This window comes from Epinephelus fuscoguttatus, linkage group LG22, assembly GCF_011397635.1.
Source record: "Epinephelus fuscoguttatus linkage group LG22, E.fuscoguttatus.final_Chr_v1".
NCBI lineage: Eukaryota > Metazoa > Chordata > Actinopteri > Perciformes > Serranidae > Epinephelus > Epinephelus fuscoguttatus.
This window is the reverse complement of record NC_064773.1, coordinates 14,080,376-14,105,416: the sequence shown is the minus strand read 5'-3', so window position 1 is coordinate 14,105,416 and position 25,041 is coordinate 14,080,376. Positions and strand designations below refer to the sequence as shown.

The 25,041-nt window shown below is 43.0% G+C and overlaps 1 protein-coding gene across 1 annotated transcript in view; it reads left to right on the top strand.

Moving 5' to 3' along the window:
- Nucleotides 1–376: 376 nt before the first annotated feature.
- Nucleotides 377–25,041, top strand: part of sema3aa (sema domain, immunoglobulin domain (Ig), short basic domain, secreted, (semaphorin) 3Aa) — a 51,974-nt gene continuing 27,309 nt past the window's right edge. Inside the window, exons 1-2 of the mRNA XM_049566234.1 lie at nt 377–1,123; nt 24,014–24,174. Coding sequence (XP_049422191.1) covers nt 1,018–1,123; nt 24,014–24,174 — 267 coding nt within the window. The 5' untranslated portion in view covers nt 377–1,017. The remainder of the gene's footprint in view (nt 1,124–24,013; nt 24,175–25,041) is intronic.

Genomic DNA, 25,041 nt, shown 5'->3' with positions numbered 1-25,041 from the left:
GAATTGATAGACTTAACTTGGGAGTTGTCAGTCTTGACCTGGGACTTGACTCTGAATCTGACTGTCTTGACTTGGGATGTCACTCAAAAGAGTCTTTACACTTGCAAGGGCTTACTTGCAAAACAATGACTCGGTCCCACCTCTGCTTTTGTCTGACCTTTGCCTGAGGACGTACAGGTGACCTGTGAATCAGCTGACAGGAGCAATAAACCCGGCAAACGCCTCGTTTGTGGTTTTCCACAGGAAGAGTTCTGGTGTAAGAGATATTAGCATAAAGGAAATGGAGAACTGATGACTAATAAAAAAGAGTGAAGAAAAGGCCACACTATAAAAACCCAACCATCCACTTCACTTTTTATCCAGTGTACTGGTTTCATCGCCGCTCTCCAGTCATCCCGCCCCCCGCTCTGTCTCTCTCACCAGCACTCCCCTTCTCTCTGGCTCAGCTGCTCTCCCTCCCCTCCCCTCTCTTCCCGTGGATGGTGTAGCTCCCTCTCTCCTTCTCTCTCTCCCTCGCAGTCTGGTGGAGCCGCACACAAGGATTAGAGGGTTGCTGTGAGTGTCTGCTCAAAGAGAAGAAGCCAGAAGACAGAAAGAGATAAAAAAAAAAATCTCCAGGAAAGGATAGCCTCACTATTGTGGATAAGTGATCTGATTTACCTTCACACAGGCTCTACCTCTCATCTCAAGCCTTGCTGAGCCTTCACCTGGGGAGGAAGAACAGATAAGCCAAGGGGACTATATTGCCTGGACCTCCACACGGGGAGCCATGTGAGCGGCACCCCCCTCCACCCACTTCACACTACAGAAGTCCCCCCACAGTCTGCTCTCTGAGCTGGGGAGCACAACCAGGATTTTTCTACCTCCTTCTCTCCCCTGGAACCTCCACTTTCAGGACTCGCGTGGAGGGACTCTCCAGGCTCGGCGGACCCCCAGCGGGAGACACTCATCTCTGGGCACTGGTCGGGGGTGTGAGTGCCCCCTGGTCTGGAGGCCAGCCAGCAGCACTCCAGCACCATGGATTACCTGTTTGGGATTGTAGTGCTGCTGTGCGGGGCGGTGCAGCCGGGAAGAGGTGTGGAGCCCAAGCACAACGTACCCAGGCTAAAGCTGTCATACAAGGGTAAGCCTCATTCTCCGTTCTCCCCTGACTCCAGGATATAGTGGTGGTCGCTGGTGCTTTTAACGCAGCTTGTCTGGTCTGTTTTCTTGCCCGTGGGGCGCTCTTTCATGCTCTTCCTTTCATCCATTCTTCCTCACGTTGAGTATCCCTTTTTTCTCTTCTATTTCTGTGAATCTATTTCTGCCTCTGTGTGTCTCTCATTCACTCTTTCTCCCTCTTGGTCAGCACATCTAACTCCCTGCTTAACCTTCCCCTCTCCCATTAACTCACTCCTTCCTCCTCACTCGCTCTGCCTGTCTCTCAGAATTCACTATTCTTCTTACAAATAGTCAGATTGGTTCCATATGCTGAGGAAGGGCTCTTGCCTGGAGTTAAATGTATATATTGGCCCCTGTACCAATTTTCCCCTTGTGCTGTCCCCTTCTGCTAGTACTGTACAGCCCTGTTAAGTGCTCCGAACAGGCAGTGGAGCCTCTGTTTTAATGGCTTCTGTCCCAAAAACTCTGCTTTGGTCATGACACAGAGCCTTTCTTTAAGGGGCCGTGCAGGTTTCACGACTTCTCTGCGTCTCTGTACTGTATCCTAAATGGATCCAACAGTTGTCGAGTTTTATTTCAACGGAAAAACTATACATGCACGTCGATTTAACGTGCACGTATACAATAATACATTTGCAGGAGGAGGTTAGAGGGAGAGAACGAGAGGGAGTTTCGCGTGTCTTTTTATATCGTGCACGTGTAAGTTTTTGACGTATACGAGCAAACATGTTATTCTCTCTCCTTCTGTGTTATTTTGAGGGGAGACTGCGGAGCGCCGGTTCTTCCTCTCCTCCTCCTCCTCCTCCTCCTCCTCCCTCTCTCTCCCTCTCTCTCTCTCTGTCTCGTCTCCTCTCTCACACCCCACACTAAATCAGGCTCTTTGTAATAGCAGACTTTTCATCTCAGCTAGAAATAACTGGCAACATTTTTGGCATATTTTGGGGAAGGTTTTTTTTTTTTTGTGCTTTTTAATGTCAGCAAGGGAGGCTATTGTGGTTCTTTGTCCTAAAACATGACCGAAAGTATATGGCTGGGAGTGTGGTCTCTCGATTCTTTATTTTAGTCCCCGTTTCTCTCATAAAACATGCCCTCTGAAAATTTATGAACGTGCTGATTTGCCGTCGTTCAGCAGCATCCCCCCTCGTGTGTCACCCAAAGCTTTGGTTCCTCGGATAATTTCAATCTTCGTCGAGGGAAAATTTCAGTCTTGAAGGGGGCCAATGCGATGTTTGTCACTCTAATTCGTTTTCTATCTTTAGCCGAGACGTTTGGTATAACTTATGTTTAGAGGCCTGCTATATGACATGCTTTATTCTTTAGATGGAGTGCAAGTTGTAATTTTGGCAAAGTATATTTTCCTTCATCAACCTTTCAACCTCTTAGTGTGTACGGCGATTGTTCGGATAAAAAAGCATGTGACTTTTGTGTTTTAACATTTAATAAGCTTTTTTTTTTTTTTTGACGGTGTCCTGATGACGCTATGGTTGGCATAAGTGTAGATTTCGCATGGGGCGCAGGACCCCCCGATTAGAAACATAAAAGTGGCAGCGGACTTTAAATTTTGACAAAATTAAAGACATTTACACCATAAATTGATGCAGAAAAGGCTCAAATTGGTGGATAAAAATTCACCCGAACTTCTGATGCTCAAAATTTTCTGGCGAACTACCCCCTTCTTTCATATGTGCCCCCCTCCAACGCTGAAATATAACCTACGCCTTGGTGTTTGGACTCGCTGGCACGTCACTGTCAAAGACTTTATAAGGCGATGACATGCATTGACCAAGTGAACACAGTGAATCTGGAAAGAATCAGAGCTGAACTTACCTGCTGCAAGTCATGCATCCCCTGGGCTCCATCATGTCAGTTCACACGAAGCAAAGCCTCTAGGCATGATGGGAAAATGTCATCCCTCCTTTACACAGCCATCTGTTTCAAGAATGCAAATATAGTTCCCTCCTGCCCCCTTTTGTGATCTTCTTCGCTGTTCAGTCTGACAAGCGAACATGTTGTTGACAACAATACTAGACAAGAGATATGTCATCAAGCATCAAACTCTGCACTGACTCACTGTACGAGTGATGGGTGTGCATCGTCAGACCCAGAGAGCAGGTCTGCGGGGAGGAAGAGTCTCCTGTCATGACAGATGTCCTTTAGTGGATATTATTTTTGCTAAAAGTACATCAAAGCCTTTTGTTTATGTGTATGTGCGTGTGTGAATGTTCTTGCCACGTCTTGGTGTGAGGACTCAACACCCTCTCCTGCGATTTCCTCCCCTTAGACTGCGAGCAGTGTCTCGGTGTGTCGGTTTGCGTGTGTTTTAGCAAAGCAAAAAATGTGTCAGGTCTGGCATGCGCCCACATAATTAGACACCTGGTTTTGTGCGTGTGGCCGCGCACGTATGCATGAGCTCACAAATCGGTATCTTTTATTGTGCTGTTGAATCTTCTGTAATTGTGTGTGATTGCAAACTGCTGTTGGGTTCTGCTGTTGTGCGTGTCATTGTGTGTGTAAAGACATCAGAGTGTATCGCGCGCCACAGTCTTTGTGTGTCACTGCTCGGGCCCACAGGTGTTTGATGGCCCTCTTGATGCCTGTCGGGGGAAGATTCTCGGTTGACACCCACACTGTGGCGGGTGGTGGGAGGAAAAGGGGGGATGGAGGCATGGCGGGGGTGACGGCGGAGGGGAGGAGACTTGCTTTTAATGAAGGAAAAGCTGGCAGACATACAGTAGACAACGCAGAGGGAAGTGAGGCCTGGTCATTAAGCAAAGTGTCACTCATCCCCTCTCTTTACACGAAGGCGGCATAGTAATTAAGTCAAATAAACGACAAGGAGGAATCCTCCTGGGAAGGACAGTCAGACAAGTGCAGAGCAAAAGAGTACGCCGGGCCCTTGAGTGGGACGATCACACGAGCACAGAGTGAAAGAGAGCCTGAGTGGCAAGAACCAGGAGGGCCTGTGATATGGGGCAGTCAAATCAGCAGCGAGCGTGCGAGCAGGGTCCCATGAAATCACTCTCAAATGAGCGCTGATGACACGCCTCCAGGGACTGATCGTCTTCTGCTGGGAAGGACAGGCGAGCGACTGCAGAGTGAGCAGTTTGAGAGGTAGAAGGACTGAGAAATGGAGGCAGGTAGATAAAATTACCTCTCATGGGACGGCTGGCGCAGCAAGTGCAGAGTAAATGATTTCCCAGTGGGGTCAGTTAGACATCTCTCTCAGCTGAAAGGATCTGGCTTCATGGGGACAGAACCATGATCACAGGAGTTAATGATTTTCTCTTCTCCTTGAGATGAGAATACCTCACACTTTCCTTACCTTGACCGGAGAAAGAGAAAGAAGAAGGTGAAACTCAAGTCCAAGTTAAAATAAGCATGCTTAGCAAAGATGATATACATACAAATATCATGTCATCAAAGGCTGACTAGAATATCCCTATTGTCATTGTACATGTACAACAAAACTGAATGCAGCCTCCTCAGTGCAAATATAATAAGAGCCTATAAAAACAATAAAGTAAAGGTAAATCAGTAAACAATATTCAGGGCCTTCCACCTATTGCACAACTCCCTTATACTACACTCAAACATATCACCATAGTCAAGCCTTTGTGAATTCATTAAGTACAGTTATAGCTTTTTATGACTGATATAAACCAGTGTTGTGTTGTAATATTAAAAAATTGGCAACCAGAATTTCTACTGAAAGTGAGTCATTATTACCCAGAATTTACCAGCAAAGCAAAACATATTGTGTCATCATCTTAAACAGTGTTTCTCAAGTGGGACTACGGGTACGCCTAGGGGTACTCTGGAGTACTTCTGGGCGTACATGAGATTTTTTTAAATGTTAGATTAAAGGAACAGTGTGTAGGATTCAGTGGCATCTAGTGGTGAGGACTGTGGATTGCAACCAGCTGAAAAATTGTCCCATGTGCCAAGCCTGAGCTCCCGGTTAGAATTTCTTCAGTGTTCTTAGAAACTGAGTTACCATAGAGGTCTCTTCCTCTCCAACACAAACGGACCAGTTGATTAAAAAGGGTGAAACACTGAATAAAGCAGTTTCATGTTGGTGTTTTTCTGATGCTGTTTGGCTACTACAATGGCCAACATGACAACATGAATGGCCCTATCTAGAGCCAGTGTTTGGTTTGTCCGTTCTGGACTACTGTAGAGACATGGCAGTGCAACATAGCAGACTTTGTGGACTAGGATCGGCAACCTCCATAGATGTATATGGCTAATTTTAAGGTAGCAAAAACTCAGCAATTTTTATTTTCAGATAATCATACACTAAAGAAAACGTACTCATCATATTATATTCCATCCCTTCCAAATATCCCCCTAAATCCAACACACTGGACCTTTAAAAAATGTCATGCATAACTCTTTAAATAATTACACTTAATTAAAAAATGTAAATGTAAGTTTTGATAAAACCATATTTAATGTTTCATATTCCTGTTTTCAGTGTTCAGTGTTTCAGCTGCTGCAACACATGAAATTTTGTCAACGTTTTCTGAAGCAGTTGTGTGTTTCCACCAAAAATGTTTTGCGCTAGTCAAGAGTTACTCGGATAAAAAAGGCAGAACATTATTGAAAAAAGTTTGACAGTGACTGATCTAAAACTATGGTGCTTTAAAGGTCTAGTGTGTGGGATTTAGTGGCATCTAGTGGTGAGATTGCAGAACTGAAACTTATCCTGAGTGCTAACCATGTAGGAGAACTGACAGGAAATGTAAATGGCCCTATATAGAGCAGGTAACAGGACGTACTCCATGGAAGAGGAACCGCTCTCTGTGTAGATATAAACAACTCATTCTAAGGTAACGAAAACACAATGACTCTTATTTTCCATTGGTCATTAACTAATGACCAATCAAAGCCCCTACATCCTACACACTGGACCTTTAATGCTGCACAACTGAGGCTATTCAGTGCTGCTGCTCCACAACCATACAAATTGCAAGGGTGAAACAATGCCATGCTCCCATGGATCAATGCATACCTGCACACAGTCACATTCCTGAACACCCTCTCATACTGTAAGCAGCCATCAGGGGGAACACTGACCCCTAAAGGTCAATCAATGCACATACAGCACACGGTCAATACAAACACAGTACGAGAGTAGATCAATGAAACTGCAGAACTTGACCCTATTGTGATCCCTTAAAAAAGACGCCAGCGAGCGGCACTTTAACACTTAAAAGGCCTCGTCAAACAACCTGATAATTACACTCGGCACGGGTAATTATGGAGCCTACTGTATGACCTCTTAATGCCATCGCAGCCGCCCCACGCTGGCTCGATGGGCGGAACTGAGGAGCAAAGACGGAGCGAGACTGAGAAAGAGACAGGGAATCTGGAATTGGCTTACAACCCCTTCAAAATAGACACTTGGTGTGGAACCGCACTCAACGCAGTCTGGACTCAGCCCCATAATAAGCCCGTCTGTGTGAGCATGTCCGTGTGTGTGTGTGTGTGTGTTTGTGTGTGGGCGTGCCTGCCTATAAAAATATGGACTGTTTGTGGGTGTTTGCATGTGTGTTGGTTTATCAGTGGATCTTTATTCGTTCTTTTATATGTGAATGAGAATCTCTCTCTAACTCGCTCTCCGTTTTCTTTCTTGTATCTGTCCGTTCTGTGGGCTCGGGCTGACAGAGCGGATGTAGATAATTATAAGGTGTTCTCCCAACGCGCCAACTTTGGAGATGTCTGCCTCCATCGCTCTCTCTCCCTCCTTCTCATCGCTCTTTTCTTCCTTTCTACCCCCTCCTCCCTCCTCTCCTGCGGCTCAGTCGCTTCTCAGGGAACCACAACACCGCAGACCCTAAGTACAATCTTTAAGTAGGCTGTGTGTGTCTCTGTGTGTGTGTTTGTCATTTTTTTAATGCTGGTCTCCTTTTCCTGTCTCTTTGATTGCAGTTCAGTTGATACATATCTTTTGGCTATCCTTCTTTTCAACTCTATTTGCACACACACACACACACACACACACACTGAACTACCCTCAGCTTTGCTCCCACACGGCCACATTCCAACACTACAAACCAATGTTTTGCAGTGGCTTCGCTTTTCAACTGTGCCCCCATGTTACATCCGAATATGTGACATTTCCTCACCCTGACTCACACACCTGACCACAAGTCCACAAGTTGAAAGACGGTGTAATTAAGTGTGTGTAAGCGTGTATTTTTGTTGACACTCATTGCCCTGCGGATAATTGTGCAATGACACAGCGCACTTGCAAAACAAAAAGCCATTCATCAAGTCACAGAAGACTCTCTGGCTTGTTTTCGTTGAAGTTATACACCACAGGGAGAGTGTTGTGTTTGTTGTTATCGTAGATTGTTTCATGCTGTATCTTATTGTAAGTTATTTAAACAAATAATGGAAGGCGGGCGGAGCGATTGGAGTATGTTATGATTACCCCGTGTTGCAGAATGGGCTGCAATAATCTGCGAGTTTTACGACCTTTTCGATTGCATGTGTCTGTAGTTTGCTTTCCGAGTTGGTGAGTGTGTCGGAATGCCGTGCATTTCCCCAGCGTTCATAAAATGTCCCCCGTAATTACAGCGCTCTTTTCTCCAGAAATTTTTATTCAAACCGAAACGATTATCAGAAACAGCCTGGATGTGTGCTCTTTGGCCCACAATAGCATGTAGTGTCAGTGCTTTGCTGAAAGATTAACGAGCATGCACACACCAAATTGTGTGCGCTCAGTGTACATTTTCGTCTGTGTGTACATAAGCGCTGTATGGACATGCATGCGGGAAAAATACCCCGCGCCTTTGCATCTGTGTTTGGGATGTAGGCTTGGGTTACAGAGCGGTGCAGATTGCTGAACCGCGGGTATGAATGGGTCCCGCCACCTGCTAAGTCTTGTCAGTCAGATGGAGAAAGGGTTGCACCATTCAATCTGAACAGAGTCGTGTTACAAATGAGGGGGACATCTCTGCGGAAAGACACACTGAGGGACTGATAGACAACAGACGGACGCACAGATGAAGAAAGGGAAGGGGGAAGAATGTTTAATAAGTAGAGAAAATAGGTTTGAAGTACCGAGGATGTGCAGTGATTGACAAAATTTACAGACTCTAGTCCCTTGAAATCTCATTAATTTCAGACTCAATTTGCAGTGGAGTCACTTTTTCCTTTTTTTCCCTTGGACTTGTTATTTATCTCTTCCTGCCATACATACCAGAACCAGCATGAGACATAATGAGGAAGATTTTGGAAACACTTTTACTCATTTTACATTACTGCATTGGGAAATGACAAAGATAAATCTTGACTAGAGCCAGAAGATACAGAGAAAATCAAATATCATACCCAAAATATCGATGTTTTGGGTTAACTATTGGTGCTTTTACACAGTGAGATTAGCCAGGGCTGCCCCCGACCAAGAATTTTCCTAGTCGACCAATAGTTATCATTTAGGGCCATTAGTCAACTAGTCGCCCGCATGTTTACAACATTAATGTAATTAATAAATGATATATATTTTGGGTGGGGCAACACAATGGTTTGAGTTGAAGGTGTGAGAAAGAATAGCATCAGTAACATTGTTAACACTGTGCTACATTACAGAGAAATACAAAACCGTACTAATGAACCTTCATTAATATAGGCCTATATTTTATCTACAAGTGCACGTCACACACTGAGCGAGCCGCCTGTTAATGACGCTGTGGGCTAATGGGCATGTAGCTACTTCCATGTTTCAGATGATACGTCATGTTTGTAGTCGACCAATGAAGATGAGTTTACATATCACCTTGGGTTCGTCCTTCACCTTCTCAAAATGATCCCACACTTTGGATTTCCTGCCCGACATGTTATTGACTAGCCTGTGGAATAACCCCAGGTACCAGCCCTGGAAATTAACCTGACTCCTGTCTGACTGCTGAGCATGGCCACTTCTTGTGTCTGTCCTTTCAAATTAAATTCCCACATGGTCCAGTCATATAGGTTTTGATTTATTTTGACAAGCCGCAGCTCCTAGTAGAGTTTCACCTTTTTTTTTTTTTTCTTTAAACCATACCTAAGCGACCAATAAAATCTTGCCGACTAATGACCTTTCTGGTCAACTAAAGTTTGGTCGACTATTGGGGGGGCAGCCCTAGTAACGTAGATATAATGACAAGGTGGGTAAAGGCAAATTATAGAAGGTGATTGAAGTTTAAAAAATTACATCACTTCCTGTAATGCAGCCTTTTAAACGTGGAAAAGACAACACTTACAATATCACAATATCCAAAATAAAAAAAGATGAGATTTAGTCTTGTATCGCAATATTTTATTTTATCTAGCTGTATTTTATCAGGAAGATCTATTGAAATTTAAAATGTCTTTTACAAGAGAGACCTGGTCAAGGTAGCAACATATTTAAACACAAAATATAGAAAATTATATACAAAAATTAACAATAAAACAGAGAAACAGCTATTAAACACAATGGTCTCTCAAGAAAAACATCCACACGCTTCCATCACCACATTCTTTATGATGCCCTTCAATTCATTAATGGTTGTAAATGTTTATTAATTTTAGATCATTTTGCAAATCATTCCGTTGTCAAGTTGCATAGTAGAAAAATGTGAATCATCAATCTCGAATAATTTTAAAAAAAAGAGAGAGAGAACAATATGGGCCCCACTATGGAACCCTGGGGGACACCTGTAATTATCATAGGGAAATCATATTTGTGGCCCTCTGCCTAAACACAGAGTTTAATCTGCAAGATTTTTTTTTGAACCATTCAAATATTAGATGTCAAACTAGATATCAGTATAAAATATATATATTGCCCAGCCCTAATTCTGACTTTTTATTATTTTAGTACTTTTGTTTTTGTCAATTATTATTTTCCACCACAAATGCATTTCATGAAATGCAGACACTCATTTATGACATGAGACCTCATTTTGTTACACCTTAAATAATGGTGTGCAGAGCTGAAATGCGCATCTGTGCCTGTGGATTTGTGTTCCTGACGCATCAACGTGTTTGCTGTCACAGTTTGCCTGGGACACATTCAGATCTGTAGCCCTGCCTCATTAATTTCTAATAAAATGGCAGAGCTGACATTCAGCTACACGGCACAGCTGACAGGCTGCACTAACAGGCAGTGGCTCCAGACATGACCACCCTAACCACAGCCTGGTCCCTCTCAAAGTCCATCCATCAAACTGCCTCACAATAGCACTATCTCCCTCGCTGCCTGCACAGCTTTGCGGCGGAGGGATTTGTGTTTGTGCGCGTGTGTGAGCTGATGCACATGGCACATTTTGCCTGTTTGTATATTTAAACAAGTTTGTGTCGTTGACTGCGTTTGCATACAAAAGTGCATATTTGCAAGTGTGTGTCTGTGTGTGTTTTCCTTAAGAGTAATACGAACCAGAGAGGCTGAGCAGCCTGGTTATACAGTGAGCATTTAGTGGTGTGCGAGTGGGCTTTCTGCGGCCGGCATGGCCAGGCCTCGAGCCGTCTGTGGTCACAGCGCTGGTGGAAAACCGCTCTATGTGGTCCAGCCGTCCAATGACAGGAGGAGACACACACACTAATGAAATGGTTCCATATTCAACCGCTTTTGTTATGTGTGCTCTTATTTTTTTTTTTTTTTATAAATTCTGCACTCATGTTTCTGCCTCAGTTTGCTTTCATTATCCCTGTGTCATTCATTATGTTGCTCTCTCTGCTTTTCCTCTCCTGTCCACTCCTCTAGTGTACTGTGCTCTTGTGTTCCTCCTCGCTTTCTGTCTTTCTCCCCCGATGCCGTGCGGTGATGAGGAAGTCCGGCGTTCGGGTTTTAGAGAGACGAATGGTGCTGTACGCTGAAATTCAACACTTGCTAAGACTACTCACATAGATTCTTGTGGTTTGGGATGTGGTCACGTTTTCCTTGTTAGTCCTGCTGATACATATCCTATGGTTGAGCACACTGTGAGTCACATTCACGAGACATAATTTGCTATTAAAATGCCCCATAAGAAACAGTACTCGACTATGAATTATGGCTGTGAGTCACTTTGGTTGAAAATTTCTATTTTAGCTGAAACAGTGTTTAACAAAACCAAAAAAAAAAACCACGCTCATTCTTTCTGAAAAGTAATTTCAATATGGCTCCAACAGCAAACTTCTCACATATTCATTGCAGTCAGCACACACTTTATTTATGCACACCGTTCTCTGCGATTAAAACACACACACACACACACACACGCACACGCAAGCTCCTCTTAATCGCAGAGTTCACGGCACCATGTGCGTGAGGCAGCACATTTCCCGTCAGCGCTGTCACTCACCTGCACCTGAATGAGAAATCCAATGGGTCCAGGTTGTGTTGTACAGACGGTCGCCATGGAAACCAACCCACACCTGCTTCTGTGCTTAGAAAGAGAGAAAGAAAAGGGAGGGAGCGACTGAGAGCGAGGAGGTGAACTTTTGAGGCATGTGTGGATATCCTTGAGCTTAGGATAATATTTGAACACTTTGTTAAGCAAAGCTCTCTGCAAATTTCCACGGGGCGGCCGTCTCGTCGCTCTCTTTTTTTTTTTTTTTAACTCTCTGACACCTGTGTTTTGTGGCCGAGGCCGTCATGAGAACGGGGGGAAACGTACACCGCACCACACACGGAGAAAAAAGAAAGCTTTGGGAGGCAGGGTTGGGAAAGACAGAGAGATTGACATGCCAAACCAAACCACTGGAGATTTTACAGTACTGTGTGTCTTTGCTTTTCTGGAGCTAGCCTTGTATTTGAAAGATAAACATGTGTAATTCTCTGCGCCAGTTCTTTTTGAGCTGCCATTTTCTTTTCAAACCCTCTTTTTTCCCCTCTTTTGCCTGTCATTGGAGCTGCTCTAATGCAGACACAGATTTGCACACTTTAAGAAACCACAGAAACACACCTATGGGGTCTAAGTCACACACCTTTTTCCAGCAGCAGAACAAAAAGGAAAGCTGTGTCAACGAACAGGAAATGAACATTGAAAATGTGTCATTCACGTTCACACTTTTTGTACTTATCCAAACCCCCTCGCCTCTTTACCGTATATATGCCCATGAGAAACAATTTATAAGTGTTGCATTAGTTTAATGGAATATTATTACCCATCTGTTGAATCTCAGTCAAGTGTTTTCCTCTGTCAGGCTTTTATGTTTCATGTCACTCATACACACACTCACACAGCGGCGCGTACACACATTCAGATAAACATAATTTAATGCCCCGTCGCCTTTCTTTCATGCCGTTTCATTATTCCGCGATTGCGTGGCATGTAGGCGTCTAAAGCGCCTGCCTGTTTGGAGAATGGGGGAGTGAAGAGTACTCCACAGACAATTGCACTTGAATTCTGAATGTAGATTTTTTTTTTTTTTTTTCCGGGGCTTTTTAAGACAAGAGCCAGGTTATTTTCCATAATGGAGTATGACAGAGGGACAAATGATAATTTATTTGAATGAATTGCTTGTGTTTGCCAGTTTCAAGGGGTGTCCTTGAATAAACAGCATGTGTTTTTGCATGGAGTGAATATGAAAATGAGTCTAGTTACATTATATACCACATATATAAATATGTAGATCAGCATGATTACACCATATCTTTGGATGTATGCAGATGTGTCTACCAGGGTTGGGCTTGTGAATTTTACCAATAAAGCGGGATTTATACTTCCGTGTCGAATTGACACCGTACCCTACACTGTAGCCTGATGTGCACCTCCCCAGAAATATAACTACACTGCACGGCAAGGCAGACCTTCTGTCCTGTTTTGTAAGCTGAAACCATTTCCCTCAGTGGAAACAAAGCTTTTATTTACTTTAATTTCACAGATAAGAAACAATAAATTGTGAAGACAATAAAGCCTCCACAAAAATAGCAAAATAAGTCTTGTGTGTGATTTATCCTGTCTTCATATGAGCAGAGGAAATCTCTGCTCATTGCTAGGCTAATTTACACAATGTAAAATGCCATAGGCTTATGCTAATAACGTTAGCATGTTATATTTGTTTGGAAAATGGGTTTAGTATAACACAGTTGTTTTGTCGGTGAACCTTGTGAGTTGTAATGGAGCCACATTTTATAATGTTACCTTTGTTAAATGTTGCTGTTGTCCCTGGTTTTATATGAGTAGAGGAAAAGTCCACTAGCTGCTAGGCTAATTTTTACAATGTAAAATGCTATAGGCTTCAGCTAATAACGTTAGCATGTTATATTTGTTAGGAAAATGGGTTTAGTATAAGACAGTTGTTTTGTCAGTGAACCTTGTGAGTTGTAATGGAGCCACATTTTATAACGTTACCTTTGTTAAATGTTGCTGTTGTCCCTGGGTTTATATGAGTAGAAGAAAAGTCTGCTAGCCACTAGGCTAATTTATACAATGTAAAATGCCATAGGCTTGTGCTAATAACGTTAGCATGTTGTATTTGTGGGGGAAATGTGTCCAGATAAAGACAAGTGCTTCGTCTGTAAATGCTGTGAGTTATAGTGAAGCTGATTTGTGTACTTGTGTTTGAAACTGTCTCTATTAAGTCATGTTTAATGTGTGTTTAATGTGTGTTTTGAATCAACTAAACTTTACAGAACTTCACAGAAAGCCTATCTTTTGTCAACTGCAGCACCTTCAAAGTTAGTGGCAGGGAAAAATAGAAACACTGCACCTAAAAAAAGCTTTTTTCAAAAAAGCAGCGCTGTGTTGCTTGCGGTGCTGAGTGACTCCTCTTTCACTGGCTTCAAATTCAAAATGTAGCCATACTGGCACGGCTTTAGTTTTCTTGAGAGACTGTCATGTATTGCCTCGTCACCCCAAAAAAACACATGACCTTTCATTATAAACAAACACAACCTGCAACGCTCATCTTCCCTCCCACTTCCACTTCATGATTATGCACGGCCTCTCAGACACTAATAACTCCATTACTCTTTCAACACAATATTATATAATCACATAACGCTACTTACTAATGCAACATAAGTTGGATTTAATGCTGTGATGCCGTCAGCACAGGTTACTGATGTAGGCTACTTATTTGATTTGTAAGAACGTGTCATAGTGACAAATGCCGGTTCAGCCGGTTTGCATAAAGTCAAACTGGTTTAATCAATCCAGTCTCACTCCGCAGTCAGCGAAATCCGGTGCTTGGGCACTGACTTGCGGCATCAGACACTGATGAATAAAGCCATCCTTTAGTGTGACATAATACACGACTAGTGGGCGACATAGTATAACAGTGCTCAGCAGCATCATGCAGTGTAACAAGAACAAAAGTTAAGCTGGCGAAAATCTGAGTAGGGCGGGCGGGAGCGGTGGTGGATAGGTCCAACAAACACCAACTGTCACCCAGGAGAGCACATCCCAAAAGATTCAAAAGCCAAACCATGTTCTTTTTCCTAAACCTAACCACGTGCTTTTGTTTTGCATATAGGAAACAAAACGTCAATTTGCGTTGTTGTACTGATGTAGTGCGTTTATTTTGAAAGAGACTGTATGTAAACAGAACATTTCTTGTGAAAACGGAAGTGTATTTTGAAAGAAGACAGTGCATGTAACAGGCAGAACTTGACATGGTGTTCCAGAACGTCAACAACCAATGCATCCAGGGTACCTTTTAAGCTGTACATGGATGTGGAAAGTCCATGACCAAACATCAATATGTGACAAGGTCAGAGTGAGAATGTGTTTTATAAGCTTGTCCACTGGTCCGGACCGGCAAGACTAGAATTGACCCAACTCTAGTCTACATATGGCATGCCTTGACCAGTATTTTCTTTTTACTCTGCTGAATTATTCCCGAACAGGAACGTTATCCTCATCTTCCTTTGTTTGGTGGTTTGCCACCTGCCTGCTGTTTGACGGTACCACAGAATTTCAAAATAAAAGAATTCTAAAGATAATAATATTAATTGATGTTTTCACTTTGCATCGATGATGTTAACTGATAATTAAATCAATACGTAGATCAAGACTGATGGACCGTTACCCCGTGATACATACATAAGATATGATAAAACTTTAATCTTTCAACCACATGCTCAACTAAACTCCAGTTGAGCCCAGGCATTGGATACATACGTGTGTGTCTACATATTTGCATCTGTGTGCGTTTGCATGTATGTCTGCAGCTGTTAGCACAGGCCGCTGTGCCTGGACGTGTGGCGTGCACTTTAATGTGTAAAAAAACAGAATGTGTGAGTGAAAAGGAGCAGACAGAGGATGTGTGTAACCAGAGAAAGTGCGATGGAAGTGGACTGAGCAGACTGTGTGCAGCCATGTGTATGTGAAGTGAGAGGAATGCACATCACGCGCACACGAGTTTATGTGTTTAAATGTCTCTGTGTATCCAGTGGCCAGTGTAAGCAGACTGTGTGCGGTGAGGGGGGGTGCGTACATGAGAGGAGGTGTGTTTTAATGTGTCTGTATGTGTGTTCAGGGTGTGCATGTGTGTGTTAGAGGTGGAAGCTGCTGAGTGCGCTCACTGCTCGACGAGTTCATGCTGCATAAGCAGAAAAACTGATTGGATTACAACTTAGTCTGGGAAGTATGTGTGCGTGCATGTGTGTGTGTGTGTGTGTGTGTGTGTGTGTGTGTGTGTGTGTGTGTGTGTTGAGGGAGAATTGATGCGGTGTAAACATTTGGGTCAATATTAATATATGCATGTCACTTTAAGGGTTGCATTTTCAAAGCAGAGCCCAGTGGATTCATGTTGATCCTGCTTTGCCCGTGTGTGTGTATGTTATTCTACGCTTGTCCTCTGCTGTTATTGTATTTTGTATGAGCCGTGCAGCTCTGTGCGCTCGGTATCTGCCCATGCTCCCATTTCCAAATGAGCGTGTCTGTGTTTAGGTTAGAGGTCCTTAGGTGCTCACGCCCAGTTCCTCCAATTCTCCAAACCACAGCAGATCCCAGCTCAGATAAAGCGTCTCTGTGTGTATTTGGGTGTGCAGGCCACCGTGTCTTTGTCAGAGATCGCCACGTGTTGAAATATGCGCGTGTGTTTTCTCTTCTCTGGGCCATCTGGGGGAAACCTTTCGTGACGGGCCGTATTGCACCACATTCCCTGGGTTCAGCTCCAGGCGCACTTTCAGATGATACAGGTTGTTATATGTTGAGCCAAGATAGAAGGAAAGAGGAATTAAGAAAAGTCTCTCCTAAGGCTACTGGGCCCTTGTTTACCAATATCTTCCCAAGTTTTTTTTATGAAATTTGTTCCAAGAAAAGTTCACATCAGAGTCATGATGTGAACTTTAACCGCAAAATCGTTTTCACCTGTGATTTTTTTTTCATAATGATGAATCTTCCAGCCAGTCCTTCAAAAAGGTCATGAGACTGCAGGGCAGTGCGCACACAGAAACTGAAAAGTTAAAAGAATGAAGTCAAGAATGCCCAAACGAATGTCCAAAGAAGGTGGAGCGCTGGACTCCATACGTGAAAAAACAACCTCCAGTTTTTCTGAAGTAGAGTTCTTGAGTGCTTATCAGAGGCATCTGGACTTGCTTGAGTGTCTTGAAGATGTGTAACCTCTTGGATGAGAGGTGTAATGTCAACATCACCATGACCTAGATGACCGAGAATCTTCACCAACATGTTGCGAAACAGTTTGGGAAGAGCGCCCTTCGACCGATACGGGAATTCGAATCAACGTCGAAGAAGCTGGCTGATTAGAGGAACCACCTGCGTTTCAATTTGAGATGCAGGCAACACAGCATCATTCCAAACAGCTTACGCTTGGGTTGCAGCAATCCTTCACAGGGCTCAGAACCAGCTGCTCAATGAGAGAGTGGGACAGATTCATTTCACCATCGATGCACAGAAATGAAGAAGAAGTTTCTCGGATGAGAGGCAATTGTCTTCAAGAAACTCAAGCAAGTCCAGTTGCCTACAATATAGCACGTAAGATTACCATGATTTGGAGGGCTGAGAATCTTAACGTGAACACTTCAGTAGTGGGAACAAGATAACGAAACAAATGATGCATGGGATACCATCACTCCTTATGCTTAAAAAAAAGTTTCAATCTCAAATCTGAGGCAAAGAGACTTGGCCTTGCTACCCTCTGGAAATTGATCTACATGGTCCTGGAAGCTACATCCTCAGGTCACAAGTAGACTCAGGGTGCAGAAATATTTAGGCTTACTTAGGGCCTTTAAGTAGCATGATCAATCACTAATAATTGGATGAAGTGGTTACCAATTAACATAATTGATGTGAACTGAAATTTTAGTGTTGGGGGGGTGAATAACAGGTGAGGACATAAGTCAATGCACATGAAGCCCAGTTCAGACCAAAGATTCGCTACGAGACAAAACCATTGTAGAACGTTGCAGAGAAAAGTTGCAGCAGTGTGAACTGGCCCTAGTGAGCTCGACTCAAGCCGACTGATGGTGTCACTTGCAACTCTGCTGGTCAAATCGCCAGGGGCTGGTTTTAGAACGTAAAGCACATCACCTGTTGCTACAGCCAGTCAGCTTGGAGTGAAGTCTGCTGGTCAAGTCAAAATGACCACAGACGGCGTATTTGCTCCGTCCCCGCCGAGTCCTCTGTTTCCGTCCTCATGGTGTGCCAGTATCAGATGGTGGGTCATTGTTACTGCTCGCTGTGTGTGCTTTTGCGTTCTCATTGACTGATTAATTGGCTTATTATTGTGACGTATTTATTTATGATTACAGTCCATCTGATGCTCGTTTCATCACTACTACAAATGCAGCAGTAGCTAGTATCTCACTATCACTATCCTCATTTGTATATTAAGAAGCTACAAATTATATTCAGCCACAAAATAAGCCTGAAAAGCTGCAAATTAGAGCAGAAGTACAGAGAGTTGTTGCATAGGGATGATACACCATCTCATCTAGTTGCACTGGTGTGAACCGGCAGGTTTTTAGAACGTTGCAGAGCGGCCCATTGCAAGTAGTTGCGTCTTGTTGCTAATCTTTATTAGCATGCCATGCAGGTTGCAGTGACATTAGCTATAAAAGCTAGAAGAAGTTTTAAGGTGATCTTGTTGTGGTTTTGTGACGTACTAGTTTCCTTTGGCGTGTCTGGTACTCGACTTTTGGGGGGTTATCTTCGCAAAGTTTCAGACTATTCCAGACGTTTTTGACACCTTGTTATCTGTAAGCCTGTCACATGTGGTCAAAACTGTTATTGTATTTTAAATCCAAAAATATTATTCAACTGTAGAATTGAAGAAAACACAAAACCAGCAATTTTGCACAAACATGTCAGCACAAAATGTTAGTGTGAGTATGCTTAGATTCTGATCTTACCTAAGAAAAAAATCCCAAATAAGAAAACACTGGTGAATGTCTGAATCTTTGTGAAAACTGCCTTGAGTGGGTTTTGGGAAGTGATTTCGTCTTCAGGGTGGTTGTTGAATGAGGCTCATTGTTATTTGTCCCTAGTTTGTTTATTTGCTATTGACTGTTTGCAATTGTGTCTCAATTTCTGCCATTTTTTCTCTCCTTTTTGTTTTTTCTCATCTTTCAACAGCCCAAAAGTATTTATTTTTACATTCCATTCCCATTTTTATGCCCACCCTGGCCCTCTGCCACATCCATGTCTTTTTCCGTTACTTCATAGCTGAAACATTAGAGGACCTCCTCTGGTGTTCTGTCGGCTGGAAATCACATTTCCTTGCCTCCCTCCTCTAACTCATTTCCTGACCCGATACGATGTCATGTCTGATTGGCAAACTGAGAATAAGAGGCTATCTGATTGGCTACCACACGATAATGAAACGGCTCTGACGACACTTCTTATCTTGAGTGTTTAATTCCTTGTCATGATCATTTGAGTATTGTCGGGTTGTCTCCCTGTGGTAGCAGCCTTACGAGTGTGTACAAATGTGAATGCCAGGATGTCGGCGTGCGTTTAATGGCCAGTGTGGAAAAAAGATACCTACACACACTCTGAAACCCACACACATACGCTCAACCCATCTGTGGTACGCTACAAACACACATCCACAGACCTCCATTCATGCCCACACCCACCCACTCCATTTCCTCAGCCTCAGAATTCAACTGACGCAGATGAGCTGCAACCGTTTTTATTAGGTGACGACCACTCCCTCTCACGGTTCTCCACCACCCCACCGGTACTCGACACACAGACACGGTTGACACACTACTTCCTCCATCTCCCCTGCCATCAATCCCTTCTTTTATGTAGACACAGATGTCCAAGATCTTACACACTGTGAGTGGGCGCAGATGGCTCCTATAGCAGCCCGTCAATCAGAGCTTTGTGTGGAGAGCAGAGAGATCACAATCCGCCGGACTGTGTGTGCGTGCGTGTGTCTATAAATATATACATCCAGTACATACGTGTTTGTGTGCACATGTGTTCTGGTTTCTATATTGTGTGCCTGCGTGTGTCCATGCTGTACGGTGACACTGATGATGATGGATGATGTAGTGTGATAGTGAGGCTGATGTATTAGAAGACTGTACCTGTGGTGAAAATGTAAAGCACATGTTCTGTATCCAGTGGACCGACCAGAGGCAAATGGTGAAAGGGTTAATTCAAATTCTGTTTGTTTAATTGGAAAACAGATGTAAGTAGTATTATTATAATATTTTTTAGAGAAATCTACTCTGTGTGAGGAAAAACGAGTCTCTCTTGATTGACAATTTACACAGTATAGAGGCTGTGATTCAATTAGCTCAGATATTCCATTGTTTTGTTCTGAATTATAATTAAAGTCTAAAATATTTGGACAACTTCTCTACCATAGAAATATGGAGTAATTAGATGATATTAGAGGAAGAACAGTAACTAATAAAATGTCTTTATTAGGGCTGTGTATCGGCAAGAATCTGGCGATACGATAGGTATCACTATACAGGGGTTATGATTGAACATTAGGGGCGGGGAGAAAAATCGATACAGCAAAGTATCATGCTATTTTGTGTGGCAATATTGTATCAATACGTGGATGTAAAGTATTAGGTTTTTTTATCATTTGAATCATTAATACTGCAAATACAAATTGAACTTTTGGTAGCCTGGTAGAAGAATAAATAAATTGCTTTTTCAGTCCACTAATTACAATTTATTGCAATAAACGTTATCGAACTGTGGCAATCCCAATACTCAACATTAGAAGTTGCAATAATATTGCATCATGTCAGTATTGTGATAAAATCGTATCGTGGGGTCTCTGGTGATTTACCACCCGTATTCAATAGGTCACATTGCGATATATTGCAATATTGTAATTTAAAAAAAATCTAATTTTAGGATGTGGCGGCACGTTGGTGCAGTGGTTAGCATTGTTGCCTCACTGCAAGAGGGTTTCTTGTTCAAACCCGGGGTGGGGAAGCCCTTCTGTGTGGAGTTTGCATGTTCTCCCGTGTCAACATGGGTTTTCTGTGGGTACTCCAGCTTCCTCCCACAGTCCAAAGACATGCAGGTTAATTTGTGACTCTGAATTGTCTGTATGGGTGAATGTGAGTGTGAATGGTTGTCTGTTTCTGTGTGTCAGTCCTGTGATAGTCTGCCCTGCCTCTCACACAATGTCAGCTGGGATAGGCCCCAGCACCCCGCGACCCCCAACAGGATAAGTGGTCTTGGAAAATAAATGAATAATTTTATGATGGTGGTCAAAGTCAGTGTGATGTTGTGTTAAGATGGAAGAAGCCCAAATAGAGTGTGGATGGAGGGGTGGTGGATGGGTCAAACAGACAGGACTTTCACCCAGAGAGCAGTGTTTGTGCCCCAAAGTCAGTGAGGTCTTTATTAAGCAACAACATAGCGTAGTATTCTAGTATGTGTAGTACATTACGCTACATGATGTATGTGATGTTATGTTAGTATCAGAAGTACTTATCGAAAGCCAAACCACAGGGATTTTGGAAACCTAACCACAAAGTTTTTAGCATAATTGCAAGAATTTCATAACTTAAGGACGTGTTTAAAACTGTGACTGGTAGGACGGTAATATATGTTGTTTTGGGGACGTTGATATGTAGTTTTAGAAGTCAGTGGAACTCAATCTATTCTGTCATTTAGTGTTGTGTCACAAAATTTAAGTGTAGCACTATTTTCTCACACCTCTAGTGGTTTGTACAGTAGAATCAATGGTGGAATTTTTTTATACTGTTGAGGAATGCAACTGATGATCATTTTGAATATTTTATAGTCTATGGTTTGTTGTTTTTACTTGATTATTTGATCATTGTTTAGTCTACAAAATAGTAAAATAGTAAAAACAGCTTGTCACAGTTTCCCAGACTCCTTAACTCCTTTAATTTTAAAAGCTAGAACAAGACAATGTTTGCTATTTTTCATTGATAATTTACTAAAGAAATTAATCATCTAAATCAGTGGTTCCATATGGACCATAGGTGACGTGGCAACGTGTCAAGTTTGTTCCAAACACATTTTATTTGAAGTATAGTAAATATCCAGCACAGAGCTTTTATTTTGAAGTACAGTTTCCTGTTGTAGAGTGAGTGACTACTGGACAGCTGCTTCACAGAGACAGCAAAGTAGCTCGATGACATGGCAGAATACAAGTATGACCCTGAATGTATTAAACTCTGTGGACCTTGAACTAACGACTAAGGAGAAATCTGGACCCTGTGGCTGGACCAGTTGGGAACCACTGGTCTAAATGGTTGCCAATTAATTGTCTTTGGAAATATGGTTATGCTCAGTGTTGGGGAAGCTACTTTGAAAGTTTAGTTTTGCAAGCTACCAATTACTTCACACAGGAAGTAGCTGGACCACAGCAAAGAGATTTCTAGTTTAGTCAATCTGCAAATCCATCAGTTTAAAAACAAACAAACAAAAAAAAATTCTTCCTTTACCTCTGGAGGCACAGCCCGGAGTTTTTCGACTAACGGAAGTGCAGGCGCCTCGGCGATCACTCATGCCCTTCACTTCCCGCAATGCCCCCAGGGAATCGCTGTGTTGTTTACAAATACTTCGGGTAGAAAACCAGCAGAGTTTAGCTATATATCACATTTTTCACGTCACTGTATCACCGTGTAGACTAATCTGATGTTTGTAAAGTCTATAAACACAATGACTGAACAAACGTTACTATTTCTGTGTGCACGTTTTGTAAATAACAATAATAACATCGTAGATTAGCTGGGCTAACCATTAGCTGTTAATGTTAGCCGTTAGCGTTGTCTATAACCATAGACTGTATAAAAGTAAGGTAATAACTCAATAAACGATCCGTTAATAAAATATTTTTTCCAGCGGATATCTTAGTTACAACATGAGTGAGCTAGCAAAGCAGTTTTGTGTTGCTGTGTGTGGTATTTATTCAGTTTTGGGAAATCACGATGTCTAGAAAGCATCAGTGGCTGCAGCTGACAGGGACAGTTAGCAAAGCTAACATCAGGATGTCATCTTTTAAAAACCTCCCGTTGTCGGATACGACATGAAACTACTTCAGTTAGCTCAATCATGTTGTAACTCAGACATCCGCTGGAAAAAAAAAAAAAAATTTACGTTGATGAGATGGTGTTTTGGGTGGAGCGGTCGCTATGGACGCGGAGCTTGCTGTTTCTGTAGGTACACATTTCCTGGGGACACCTGCACGTCTCGGCCCCGCCCCCTCCATTGTGATTGGCTAAAGCGCAGCATCGTTCAAACTCAAAGCCCTGCCCCCCCACCCCCCTCTGTAGTCATCTTTCACACAGGGCTGCTGACAGATTCTACAATGTAAATTGCAGAATCTGCCTTGAGTTTAGTTGACTTAAGCTACACTAAAAAATGACCCAATTGTGAATTTGCATGCGTTCTAACAAAAATGTCATAAGGGAACAAAAAAACGCCACTCAGTTGAGTTTATTGCAAAAAGTTCCCACTTGTTCTCAGGTCATAAAACAAAAAATACCCCATTATTCATGGGAAAGTGCAGGAATGTCCGCTTTTGTTTTGTATATACTGTCCATCAGTCACACACCTGCCATCCAGAAACTAGAGTCTTGGTGGGTGCACTGCACCGAGAAGGGTTACTATAGCCGGGCAAAACAGCCTACAGCAACTTCTCTGAACATTTAATAAATTGCAACAATCAATACTGATTGATCATGGTCAAAAGGGGTTTAATAACAGTATAGAAGCAATGATAAAATGCAAACAAAAGATCAGTCCTTTACTTTTATGACCCAGAACACATGAATGTAGCTGAACTACAAATTTAATTACATGTTCACTACTTCCTGACATTGGTTCAGCTAATGTAAAATTATATATGAATATAAATGAACTGTTTTGTCTGACAAGGTTCACTGGAGCCAAATTCAGTCAGGGGGATAACTTGGTCTCAGGAAGGGAGTTTGGTTCTTTGTTAATGTAACATCAGAGCGGATGAAACTCATCTGTGGTGGTTAAAAGTTAACTAACCATCAGAGGTCTGGTTAGACTTCAGCCCATACATAATGCTTGTTTTCCATTTACCCTTATAATGTTAGTATACACTTAAAGGCTCACATTCGTCAGTGCTGATTTACATAATAACCCATTTACAGCTACAGGCCACACACACACACGTACTTACACACACAGTGTCTCCCCTGGCCCTGACTCGGTATGAATTATTCAACCAATCACACGGCTGAACAGTCTGAACTGTGTCCCTGATTGGGGCATGCTGTGTTCACTTCAAACGTCTCACGCTATACCTGACTGACGTGTGTCTGTATGGAAGTGTGTGCAAACGTGTGTGTGGAAAAGCTATTAAGGAAACATGGGAAAAGGGGACTGATTGAGGAGCACTGATTTATTTATTTTCACACCAGCTTCACTAACTTCAGTTTTCAAACTCTTTGTAAGCCGTCCCTGTACGTCATCGACGCCAACTTCTCCTCCTCCTTCTGTTCCAGAGATGTTAGAGTCCAGTAACCTCGTCACCTTCAACGGCTTGGCCAACAGCTCGAGCTACGACGCTTTCCTATTGGACGAGGAGCGAGGGAGACTACTGGTCGGAGCCGAAGACCACATCTTCTCATTCGACCTCGTCAACATCAACAGAGACCACAAAATGGTAAAATACAGATGTACTCAGCTTTATTTGGGTTATAGTTTCCTCTCCTCCTCTCCCTTTTCCTTTCTTCCTCTCCTCTCCAGTCCTCCTCTCTTCTCTCCTTTCTTATCCTCTCGTCTCTCTTCTTCTTTCCTCTTCTGTCTCCTCTCCTTCCCTCCCTTTTCCTCTCTTCTCTTCTTCCTTCTCTTCTCATCTCTCTCATCTCCTCCCCTTTCTCTCTCCTCTTCACCTTTCCCCTCCCCTTTCCTCCCTTTTCCTCTCCTTTTCTCCCCCTCCTCCCTTTATTTTCTCTTCTGTCCATTCTCCTCTTCTTTCCTCTACTGTCTTTCCTCCTTCTTCCTTTCCTCCTCTCCTTTCTTCCCTTTCCTTTCCTTCTCTCTCCTCTCCTCTTCTCTCCTTATTTCTCCTGTCCTCCTCTCTTCTTTCCTTTCTCCTCCTCCCGTCTCTCTCATCTCCTCTCCCTTCCTCCCTCTTTTTCACCGCCCCTTTCCTCCCTTTTCCTCTCTTCTCCACCCCTCTCCTCCCCTATTTCCTCATCTCTCTCCCCTCGCTTCTTCTCTTCGTCTTCGCCCCTTTCCTCCCTTTCCTCCCCTCTCCTATCTTCTCCCCTTCTCTCCTCTTTTCCTCTCTTCTCTCCTTCCGTCTCCTCTCGTCTCTCCCATCTCCTCCCCCTTTCTCCCTCCTCGTCACCTTTCCCCTCCCCTTTCCTCCCTTTTCTCTCCTCTTCTCCCCCACCCTCTCCTGTTTTCTCTTCTCTCCATTCTCCTCTTCTTTCCTCTTCTGTCTTTGCTCCCTTTTGCTTTCATCCTCTCCTTTCTTCCCTTTCCTTTCCTATTCTTCTCTCTCCTCTCCTCTTCTCACCTTTCT